Here is a 12,696-nt window from a genome sequence, read left to right as displayed (position 1 = left end):
CATCCACCCTCCGTCGCATGGAATCTCTGATGCGCTGATGCAGCCCTGTAGAATGGCGTATTGTATCACAGCCGTCTACAATACAAGAACGAAGAGTCTCTACATTTGGTACTGGGGTTGCGTATACAAGAGCTTTCAAATGCCCCCATAAATGAAAGTCAAGAGGATTGAGGCCAGGAGAGCGTGGGGTCCATGGAATTGGTCCGCTTCTACCAATCCGTCCGTCCGTCACACTCGTTCGTCCTCTGTTAGAATATTGCTGCGCGGTGTGGGATCCTTACCAGGTGGGATTGACGGAGGACATCGAAAGGGTGCAAAAAAGGGCAGCTCGTTTTGTATTACCACGTTATAGGGGAGAGAGTGTGGCAGATATGATACACGAGTTGGGATGGAAGTCATTAAAGCATAGACGTTTTTCGTCGCGGCGAGACCTTTTTACGAAACTTCAGTCACCAACTTCCGAATGCGAAAATATTTTGTTGAGCCCAACCTACATAGGCAGGAATGATCATCAAAATAAAATAAGAGAAATCAGATCTCGAACAGAAAGGTTTAGGTGTTCGTTTTTCCCGCTCGCTGTTCGGGAGTGGAATAGTAGAGAGATAGTATGATTGTGGTTCGATGAACCCTCTGCCAAGCACTTAAATGTGAATTGCAGAGTAGTCATGTAGATGTAGATGTAGATGTAGATGTATTGTTCAGAACCGTACGAACACTTCGACTGAAATGTGCAGGAGCTCCATCGTGCATGAACAACATGTTGTGTCGTACTTGTAAAGGCACATATTCTAGCAGCACAGGGAGAGTATTCCGTATGAAATCATGATAACGTGCTCCATTGAGCGTAGGTGCAAGACCATGGGCCTCAATTGAGACATCGCCAACAATGCCTGCCGAAACGTTTACAGAAAATCTGTGTTGATGACGTGATTGCACAATTGCGTGCGGATTCTCGTCAGCCCACATATGTTGAGTGTGAAAATTTACAATTTGATCGCGTTGGAATGAAGCCTCATCCGTAAAGAGAACGTTTTCACTGAAATGAGGATTGACACATTGTTGGATGAACCATTCGCAGAAGTGTACCCGTGGGGGCCAATCAGCTGCTGATAGTGGCTGCACACGCTGTACATGGTACGGAGACAACTGGTTCTCCCGTAGCACTCTCCATACAGTGATGTGGTCAACGTTACCTTGTAGAGCAACAACGTATCTGACGCTGACATTAGGGTTATCGTCAACTGCACGAAGAATTGCCTCGTCCATTGCAGGTGTCCTGGTCGTTCTAGGTCTTCCCCGGTCGCGAGTCATGGGCTGAAATGTTCCGTGCTCCCTAAGACGCCGATCAATTGCTTCGAACGTCTTCCTGTCGGGACACCTTCGTTCTGGAAATCTGTCTCGATACAAACGTACCGCACCACGGCTATTGCCCCGTGCTAATCCATACATCAAATGGGCAGCTGTCAACTCCGCATTTGTAAACATTGCACTGGCTGCAAAACCACGTTCGTGATGAACACTAACCTGTTGATGCTACGTACTGATGTGCTTAATGCTAGTACTGTAGAACAATGAGTCGCATGTCAACACAAGCACCGAAGTCAACATTACCTTCCTTTAATTGGGCCAACTGGCGGTGAATCGAGGAAGTACAGTACATACTGACGAAACTAAAATGAGCTCTAACATGGAAATTAAGCGTTTGCGGACACACGTCCACATAACATCTTTGCTTTATTTGTGTGTGAGGAATGTTTCCTGAAAGTTTGGCCGTACCTTTTTGTAACACCCTGTATATGAGCATATTGATGTCCCATGACTTTTGTCACCTCGGTGTAGATTTGGTAAGTTGTAGTATTCGATTAGTGTCGCTAGAGCTTACCTGGGGCAGCTGCTTTGGCTGCCTGACATGCAGTCCTCCAACTTCCACCATGCTCGGTACAAGTGGCCGAGGACATCCGTGGGCGAAGTGATAATTGACCAGGAAGAGCGACGTCTGTCTTTCGATTTCCGACAGCGAAGGCAATGACGGATCCTTCAGATACGTCTGTAAAATTGAATCCAGCCTCGGCAGATACAGGAACTGTCGGGCGATTTTTGCTCCTATCCCAACAAGTGTATTCTCAAGTCTCTCGAGGAAACTCATGTGGGTGCCCAACGCGAGGAATGGACTCGGTACGTAAGAATAAGGGTTCGGATTTCCCACCGTGTCGGTCATCCAGTCCGTTCCCGCGAAAGTTGAAAGCAGAATTACAGGTGCTTTCAGGCCATGAGCGTATCCGTGTAGACATTCTGAGAAGAGATTCTCCAAAATTATGACGTCAAATTTTTTACCTGACTTGTGCAACTTCTGTACACGTTCGTCTCTCAGCAACCCGTGACACATTTTTTCAGCATAGTCAAGAAACTGTTTCGCCATTTCTAAGGGACCTGTGGCGATATCGTCGAATGCGTTGAGATCACCTGAAAAGAAAAAGAAGGCAGTCAGCTGAGTTGCATAGCTTGTGCGAACAGGCGAGATGTCTAGTTTCGAAACTGGACAAGTGCACCGTTCTTAAAACTCCAATTTCTTACTGGACTCTTCTGGAACACTCCATAAGTTCTTTTTGATATGATTCAAAAGTTCCCACAAGCCGTTTAAATTGACGCCGAAAAAGCAGGTACTTTCATAAGCTTCTGACTACAGACATTGTTTCTTAAAGGGAATATACACATTTTGTTTTCAGTTATAAATCTAAGATACTTGTTTTATATTAGTTCGAGAACGGCAGATACAGTGACGAAACTTGTGTTACATCTTGACTGAATGATACTCCAGTATGTCCAAGCCTGTGCGATATTTTGATTAAAATTTCATACTTACTCTAGCTTATTTTCAGGGTTTTGAATAAAGAATAAAGCTATTCCTGTAGATGAATAAATCTGCGAGTATGGGAGGGGTGTTAGGTGTGTGTCTAAGCCAAAACATCTATACTTAGTCTCCCAAAAGCAGCCCAGTAATTTAGCCAGCAATCACATTTTTGGAACTTCTTCTTACGCCATGCTCCTTGGTCAGTCAGGGACGCACAGGTATTTACATCTCCGAGTCAGAACTCACACTGAACCACTTCAGCGCGAGGTCTCAAGTTCAGTCTTTAGTTGATAATTGTGACAGGAAAAATGTTAACTGGCTGCTAATCACCCACCACCTACATCAGGAGTTGGACAGTAAATGTGTCTGGGAGGTGCAGGGGTCAACCTTCTACGGGATGTATCTGTTATACTTCACAAAATGGACATAGCCGACAGTCAAGAAATGTTCACAACAAATAATTAATTTGCACCAAGAACACCGAATGAAAATTGGCGTACCGCAGCCATGATTAAGGTTCGTAGCATCAAGATCGAAGGTGAGCTCCTTCGGAGTTACAAATGGTGCAGGATATTCAGCTACGTATCCACTCTTAAACAACACACACAGAATCATCTTGGTGTAACGGGTTGATGAGAATTGATGGAATGTGATGGTGTGCAACCGAAAGCGAATCACTGTGTCATGGTTCTTATCGTGAAACTGGCTATCCTCTAAGGCGTAGGTGCAGATATTGTGATAATATGTTTTATAGGCACTGAAAAAACAAATACCGGGTGGCTAAATTTGTCCGTTTGTTGCAGGTGGTACGAAATGCAATGTCACACACTTTTCTGGAGGGATAGTTTGCTCTGAGGGCGAGTATTTCTTTACGCAGGCCAGGAAACAAACAAAAACAAGTGGTTTCGTCCAGCTATTGGCCTAAAGCAGTGCTCATACCACAGATGTAGTTCTCTTAGCTCATTTCCCCACTCTCGCTTGCTGTGACGTAAATATTCCCTACTGCCTTTGCAAGATAACGCCCACAGAGAAGAATCGTAGGCGGCAGAGGACATCCAACTTCTCGCAGCACAATAAATAAACAACTCTCCGGCCACTTTACCATGAAGATTAACATAATTGTACGTGAATGTGTTAAGACATTGATATTAGTTGTTCTTGATACAAATGTCTTGGTACCTCTAACTTACAGGGTTCCTTTCACATGCATTTCCTGTTCAAATTCCGTCTGGTCGGAGTTGAAAACAAATTCCTTACTGAATGATGGAATAAGTTTGTTTACCTGAGAGACAAATTTTAGCGCCGATTCCACAGTTTGCTGTGCATCGTCAACTTGACGTTTTGTTTGAAATTTCTTTATCTTACTTCCTCCAGTTCTGTAACACAGTTTGAAGTTATGCTTCCCTTGAAATCACGGTAATCTTTTTCGCGCACAATTTGATGTACACAACGTAGTAGGTCATAATGATGGACATCCTGTAAATTATATCGAGCATCGTTCAAACGCACATACACCTGGTTTTGTAACAGTGCGCTTTTGCTCCCTTGAATATCCGTATTTTTTCTTGTGCACTACACCGTCATGTCGCTGCGGACTTTCATAATTACTTTTTAACTATGCTCCTGACGATCATCCAGTAATTATGTTTCCCACCCGCTCCTTGGAAAACAATCGTCCTTTACTACGTTTCCCTGGAGACGGGATTTGTGGATCCCTGCCCGGCGAGAATGATGTACTACTGGTTCGACACCTAAAGATTACATTTCATCTGTTTCTTTCTCACTCTGCGAAATTCCTTGTGTCCCTTTCTGACGAAATATCAACTGCGGCAACTGTTGTAAATATTATGTAGTATTTGCTTTGTTTATCGTCACCACTAGCGTTGTAGCACTGTTGTGAGTGACCCTTCGATTAAGCAGCTCAACTACGCTCCACAACCTGATGCTGTGCTCACAACTGGATACCTCCAGCCCCGCCTCTTGTTGCCATTAGCAGCCAATATCGAGGTTGCAAGATAGACGACGTACGGGGCGTCGAATGCCATAAAACGCTATTGGCCTTTTGCGGCTCCTTGTCAGTATTTTACCTAACTCGCGAAATTTCGCATTTTCCATACATACAGTTGTACTTCGCTTAAAAAATGTTTATTTGAAATACAGAACCTAAAATTCTGCCTCATCAGTAAATTTCATCTCTCTGTCCCTCCCTCATTTCTCCTCTCTGTATCTCTCTCTCTCTCTCCCAGAAACGCACGCACGCACACACACACACACACACACACACACACACACACACACACACACACACAGACACGCACACACACACATACGCTCACACACAAATCATTGTTTTTACATCTAAAAATGTTTATATAGAATACTATGAATAATGTATGTTTAAAATTCTACATCATAAGCAAATACTATTGCTGTGTTGCCATTTATGCTTCACTCTTTCTCTACTTTCAAAGATAGGGAACCTTTAAGTTTGTGCAGTGTCGTTGGTATCTGAAACGATACATTAAATCTAAAAGGTACGTCAAACAAATGCATAAATATATTGGCATCACCACAATACTTAAAAGTCTTAAACATCTGGTAAAATATGTAAAGATATTGTCAGTACAGTATCTCCACATGTGTATTACACGCTGCTGGAAAAACTTAAGGGTGAAATTAATTTTCACATGATATATCACTGCCAAGTAACATAGCTAGATGAAACTTCGACTATACATAGAAAGAACTGGTACAGTATGGTATAGAAGAAAACTGACACAGCTGAATGAGACAAAAAGAAATGTCACTTTTATTCAAAGACTGTAACTACATTGAAGTCGCCACATGACGACTGGTAGGACATTGCAAAAGGCGGGTCCATGGCTGTTAATAGCTTTTGTGATCACAACGGGCGTTAATGCACTCTCTGCAACGTGCTCCCACGCTAGCCGCAAGGTTGGTAAAGCACTGCTGCGGTATTGCGTTCCATTTCTCCACCACCGTGGTTGGCAACTGCAGGCGGACCGGCTGCGGTACGTCTCCCCAAAGCAACCCACATTATGCTGGACGTACCCTCAGTTGACGAGAAGTGGGGACACTTAATGCTCCTAGGAACGCTGTCGAACATGATTATTTTGCTGGTTTATGTGTTGTGGTGACGTACTGTCCTCATATCTTTGAACCAATTACACTCACCGGTCGGTGTCATTGCGACACTATACACCCTTCAAAAAAAATGGCCCTGAGCACTATGGGACTTAATATCTGAGGTCATCAGTCCCCTAGAACTTAGAACTACTTAAACCTAACTAACCTAAGGACATCACACACATCCATGCACGAGGCAGGATTCGAACATGCGACAATAGCGGAGTAAACATGTTCACGTAAATTCTTGACATAGGGTGTTCCATTTCTGCACCAGCGAGGTTGAAAACTGCTAGACGATCGCTGGTGCACGTGGAAGCACTTCCCAACGAGTCCCACAGATGCTCGGTGGGAGTTAAGTGCGGGAAGCTGCTGTGTCAGTCCGTTTCCTGAACTTCGAGGAGCTCCTCCAGCTGCGCCGTTCCATGCGACCAGCCATTGTCACCCATAAAACTGAAGTCAGGGCCGAATGCACCACTGAAAAGATGCAAATGGGAAAGGTGTACGCCGGCAGCTTTCAGTATTTGGAGCTAACCAGGGCCGACCGATGTGGCCGAGCGGTTCTGGGCGCTTCAGTCTGGAATCGCGCGACTGCTACGGTCGCAGGTTCGAATCCTGCCTCGGTCATGGATGTGAGTGATATCCTTAGGTTAGTTAGGTTTAAGTAGTTCTAAGTTTTAGGGGACTTATGACCTCCCATACTGCTCAGAGCCATTTGAACCATTTGAGCCATGTTTACACTATTAACGGTAAAAACAATCGTCTCATCTTCAAAAACCCACGTTACTTTAAAGAAACAGTTTATTGTCTTGTGCGTAAGAATCTCCCATACCCACACTCTGGAGAATTTTATTTTATTTTACTATCACAGTGAACAAAAATTATAGACATCTTAAGCGTTGGGCATACAGCTTTTCATGCCAAGGGTCCATATCCTCGCAGACAAAACAGTACTGAAGGCAGGTTGTTGAATTAACCGAGTTTGTGTCTAGTGTTACACGGAAGCGCGAACCCACTCAGACAACTTCCCCTTCCACCGCCAATCAGACTGATAAAATACTATCCGACCCATCCTTATCCCCGCCAACGTTGCCTGAATTTCTAAATATCTGGCTCTGCCAAATTTTTCCATCCTTTCAAGTCCTTGACATCATGCTCTCATCCTCGCTCCACACCCGTCTACCTTCCCCTGTGCGCACTTGTTATCTGCACATCTCGTTTATTTCTATCCTCCAGTTTATAGACCACCTCGAGCAATCCTGTATCTCCTCCAAACTTGATCAGCAAAACCCCGCCATGTTAACAGTCCTCACTCAACCTGGGTCACCATAACCGCCTTCCCTCACCATATCGTGAACATTCTTACAAAAATCTATTCTTTCTACGAGCTACACTTCCCTTTCATCTCCATAGCTTTTGTCAGATAACCCCTGAAAATTACATTCTTCACCTCTATATCACATTCCGCATCTCAGAAATTTTAATAACACATATACTTCCATCCTGACAGTTTGAATGAAACGAACCCAAAGCTCGCGCTACCCCTATTATTATACTTTTCACGCACTAAGCCATCTACTCATTTCCATCACCAGCAGCTCACCCGCATTGCACGGTCGTCAAATCGCGAACATTACGGTATTCATCAACACATTTTAAATATTTCAGTCTTTTATTTCAATGTCTCATTGCTACTCTAAATATTCACACAGAGTCTGAGAAACATTTGGGCTGAAGGAAGTCATAGTTGTGACTGACAGTTCTTCTCTCTCCCTCAAACTCTCCCACCCACAGCCCAACCCATGATGAGCAAACGAAAACTTAAGAGTAAATATCTCTTCTCCTCTTACACTTGTATGGACGTATCCATGGATTTAGACAATATTATTCCCACATGCAGCACTCAGGCACCCATAAAGTAGCGAAGAGCCGTAAGTAACTTTCAAAGCCCTCAAATCATATTACGATCCGAGTCTCTGTCACGTATAAAAGTTGCACAAACTACTTTTTGCTTGCAATATTTTCAAGTAGCAATATGTACAAGTAGTGTGGGGATGGCTTCTCTTGTCACCTTTGTGGTGTCACCACCAGACACCACACTTGCTAGGTGGTAGCCTTTAAATCGGCCGCGGTCCGGCAGTATACGTCGGACCCGCGTGTCGCCACTATCAGTGATTGCAGACCGAGCGCCGCCACAAGGCAGGTCTAGAGAGACTTCCTAGCACTCGCCCAGTTGTACAGCTGACTTTGCTAGCGATGGTTCATTGACAAATTACGCTTTCATCTGCCGAGACGATAGTTAGCATAGCCTTCAGCTACGTTATTTGCTACGACGTAGCAAGACGCCGTGATCAGTTTCTATTGATATTGTAAATCACGTACTGTCAAGACCGACGTTCGTCATTAATGGATTAAACTTAATTATTCCACCAGCTACGCCCGTTTTTCTCAATTCTAATTCCCTTGTCATGCTCCAGGCCTCACGCCAGCCTGCGTGAGCTAAAACGCGTGCATTTCAGCCTCCTGTAGTAACGGTGTTGGCTCTCCTGCCAACCACAACAAACTTTGTTTACATTGGCGACTCTGGCACACAGAGGTGAAATCAGCCTTATGAGAGCCGTCATAAGTAACGTCACAGCTCTTATCAGTGATGTCATCATACGTATCTATGGGAAGCTACACCCCATTTCCCCTTGCGTCTTTCTTTTTTCCAGCTAATCATAGTGTATTAAAAATGAAACAAGTCAAATGGCAGAAATAGACCATCTGTCTTAACGGAAAATTAAAAACCCTCCCCCCCTCTCCCCAATTCCCTAGATCACTCCTTACCTCCAGCCATTCACATAAATCCAAGATGGTGGAAACAAACCAGTTCTGCTTTACGAACTTCTAGCATGCTGAATTAATTGCAGGCCAGCAACTTCTATTAATCAGTACAACGGAAAACCAACAAAAGTTGCAGATGAACAGTTATGTCTCATGCAGATATTCATTTGGTCTTGATAATACGTATATTTTTATCTTGACATTGTTCTTGTATTTTTGGAAATACCATTTTGAATATCTGGCTGATCTGAAAATGGGTCACGGCATGAAATTAATCATCAGTTAAATAATAAACGGAAATTTGCAATTTTGGCTCGTTCTCCATTGTATAGAGTTCTACTTTATACTCTCTCCGCCCTATCACCTACCAATTTAGGTATAGTATTCAAATGACGCCCAGAAATGTTATCATATCATATTATTTCCAACTTAAACTTCCTGTACCCTCCTCCTCTTCCAATAATCATATCGTAGCATTAAAATGATATGTAAAATTGGTGTCAAATCGGGCTATTTCCGACATACACATCATCTCACACCACTTTCCCCTCTCCCTCAATCCAAAAGCCCAAGACGATGGAAACAGACTAACTGTCCCCTAATGATACGGACACTGTCCACAGGAAAATATGGGAATTGTGCACTGTCACTTCACTGTATATACAGTTTATTCGACAGTGCACATAGCTGACTATCGCTATCCAGAAGCCCGAATACCTTATACGGCAAACATTAATGTCAGTGACGGACATCAACACATCTTCAGCAATAACTTCACGCTCTCGCGTCAAGTCGTCTCTTACGTCATAATCCGCATCACAACTGACAAGTGACAAGTACTAACTCGTTACCGGAGATCACGGTTTCGGGCAGAGTCCTATCCGAAACTTCATCTTGTTTAACAGTGGAGGCCGGCCTTCTCATATCCAGCGACTTGTCGTGAGTTCATCTACCACTGTGCTGCGGATAGTTCTCTTCAAACGATTGCAATCTTCCCTAAGCTGCCTGTAATCTTTCTTCAAAGCGATTTCGTGGTCCGTAATTCCTGAGGAACTTTTCTTCCTTTGTTGGAAAACTTGTTTTGCGATTTATTTCTACCAAAATTCGTTCCATAACGTTGTCTTCCTTCTTGATTAATATTTTTCGAGTGACCTAATAAAACGTATGCTCTTCAGTTTCATGGTGTGCAGAAAAAATCAATTTTTCGCGCAACGGGAAAGGTAACCTTTGAGTTAAAATTCCAGTTAAATCGTGATCGTAAAAGATCACAAGATTGGGATAAAAACGCGTATTTCGATGATCCAGTAAAATACGTGTTTTTATCCCAATATCTTTTCGAAATATTCTCAGTCGTTCTCTCATTCCGTGTATATTTTGGTGGTGACGATGATGTTTTGATGGCCCACTGACGCTTTTGTGACCAGTATTTGCTCAAAAAAACTTGTTTCAGTCTTCTAAAAGTTTCACATTTTTTCTGAGCTTTACTGCCCCACACATGCACTTCATCCATTAAATTACTAACACATGTACCATTTGTCTGTCTTTCCCAGTCGTGTACCGTGGATTTCTGCCACCCAGTGTGAGCCCTAAATTTGTAGCCCACCCCCTCTATTTTCGCAGCTAAGCATAAATAGTAGGCAGCTTTGACCATGCGTACCAATATCTGGTTAATGCTTATCAAAAGAAGAAAAAGGAAATAGTTTTTTGGGTGTCTTCATTGCTTTCCGTTATAGTGAACGAATTGTTTTCGAAGATTATTTATACGACTTTTTCGTGTGATTTGTCCATAACAGCAAAGAAAAACATCATATATTTAAGATAGTTTCAACGATATGTACATTCATGCATTAAAGGTAAATAATATGTAACATGTGAACGTACATGGAATGGGCTTTCAGAGCAACAAGTTATGGTGCTGTGATTTAAGTTTGCGGAGTACTTTTACCAATACTAAGTCTGCAATAATATCTTGTCAGTAGGACGTCAGTAGGCATTTCCATCGCCCATTACGCGAGGTCCATCTCGTTTGCGCTTGACCAAGCGTGCTCTCCTTCGTCCGCTTATCAGTATCAGAAGTACTTAATTCAGTTAAACTAGGATTTGTTAGGTTCAGGAGAATTCCACTACTCACAAGGACTTACTCTTCAGTGTCAATTTGCACCTCTTGTTCAATTGCCAAAATAGCAGCATTCGTTAATTTTACAGTGGACATTGCAGATCTTAAAAAGTTCTTCTCTCATGACTAGAACTACTTTTGACAAATGTGAGGAATATTCCATTTTTATAGCTACGTTAGTTAACCCTTCGTCAGTCTTGTCCTCAAAAATGAGCCTAAGTAAACCCAGCGGGCCGAAATCAACAACTTTCTGTCTGTTGTGGCTGCCAAAGTACGTAGACGCACGCACCCAAGCTTAAAGTCTTCTCTTTCGTGATCTCGAGGAGCTTGGTCGAGGTCACATTTCTCATCATCGACGTCCATCACTACTGCACCTTAGGAACACTTTTTTTCGGTCAAACTCTGGAGCTGGCTGGAACCTTTCTAGAACGTCAGAAGTTTATCTAACGAAGGAAATATTTCTCGTTTTAAGTCGTCTTCGTGGCAAAAGCGGACATCTCTACTTCCGTCGCCATAAATGTGCCTGCATCTAATTCATCTTGGAAGTTCAGTAGAAATGCCGAGTGCTTCACACAAGCTAGTAGCGTAACTTAAAGCCTCGTCTATGAAATGCTCTCGTTTCTCTTCCAAACTATCTGTAAGGTGCTTATTTTCTGAGGACACTTATATGCGGTAAGTCCCTCTGTTTGAAAATAATTTTGGTTATCATTAGCGTAGCACTGCGGAAAAAGAAATGATTGTATCGCGACTAGCAAAATTTCTGCGTCCGCAGTTCAACCTTTCGTCTATTTCTGTTGGCTTCTCTAGCGTTGCCAAAATTTGTTTCAGATGATTTCGTATTGCGTGTACTGCATCGTTTCCTGCGCTCCAATACGTATCCTGAATTCCCTTCAAACTCCTGCCTAAAGCAGCAATCAGAATTCCCAACAGTGTGCGGACGTAGTAAAGGAAGCATGTGCCGAAGGAAGTCACTGCAATCACCTCTACCGAAGCGGCATGCAAGCACTCTAGTTTGAACGAGTGGTTTGCAAAGGTCACAGATTTTTGCCTTCCGGCCAGCGCAGCAGCAATTCATAATGCCAACTTCATCAGCATCGGGCTTTCTTACTATCATCTCAGTAATAACTGATTCGTTTTTTACTGCACGAATTCCAAAAAGTTTCATCTATTGGCACTGGTATCATCTTCCCTGTGACCGGTTAACGCGAAATTTTGTTTTGACAGTAATCTGATTATATCAAACATTCTGTTTACAATTCCATCTCATTTTTTAATTTCTTTCGCCTCTACTTTCTTGATCTTTTTAATCAGTAGTCTGTCCTTTTTGAAGACTTGCTTCGAACACCTTCCATCTGCCTAAATTATGGTTGTGTGTAGCGCTTGATTTATGGTTGGCGAATTTGAGATTCAACATTTTAAAAACAGCTATCTAGTTTTGCAGATGAATGTATGTTATTGACAACCTGAGCTTACGAAAATATCGGATTCCAGGGTTACAAGTGTGATTTGTTCTTACTCGAAAACAAACAACATGATAAACACAATAGGCTCAAGTACCCGATTCTCGCATTTTACTGTCGACAAGCTTTTAAGTCAACGTGTTTATATATGGTTTACTTTATAAGAATATTAAACGGACTATGGGTAGAATTCTCAAAGGTTTAAAAAATTGCCAATGGAGTGAAATTTTAATATAACACTTACCAACAATCTGTCCTTTGATGGTTGAGAAGTGAAAGTTGAGAAGTGGACATAA

At 42.7% G+C, this 12,696-nt stretch overlaps 1 protein-coding gene across 1 annotated transcript in view; it reads right to left on the bottom strand.

Annotated features, from left to right (window-relative positions):
• The window catches only part of LOC126284861 (UDP-glycosyltransferase UGT5-like), a 91,944-nt gene that overhangs the window by 41,757 nt on the left and 37,491 nt on the right, over positions 1–12,696 (bottom strand). The window contains 1 exon segment of the mRNA XM_049984097.1: positions 1,883–2,463. Within this exon segment, the coding sequence (XP_049840054.1) occupies positions 1,883–2,463 (581 nt within the window).

The sequence above is a fragment of the Schistocerca gregaria genome, chromosome 8, assembly GCF_023897955.1.
Source record: "Schistocerca gregaria isolate iqSchGreg1 chromosome 8, iqSchGreg1.2, whole genome shotgun sequence".
Taxonomy (NCBI): Eukaryota; Metazoa; Arthropoda; class Insecta; order Orthoptera; family Acrididae; genus Schistocerca; species Schistocerca gregaria.
The sequence above is the reverse complement of the archived record's forward strand: the minus strand, read 5'-3'. Positions and strand labels throughout refer to the sequence as shown.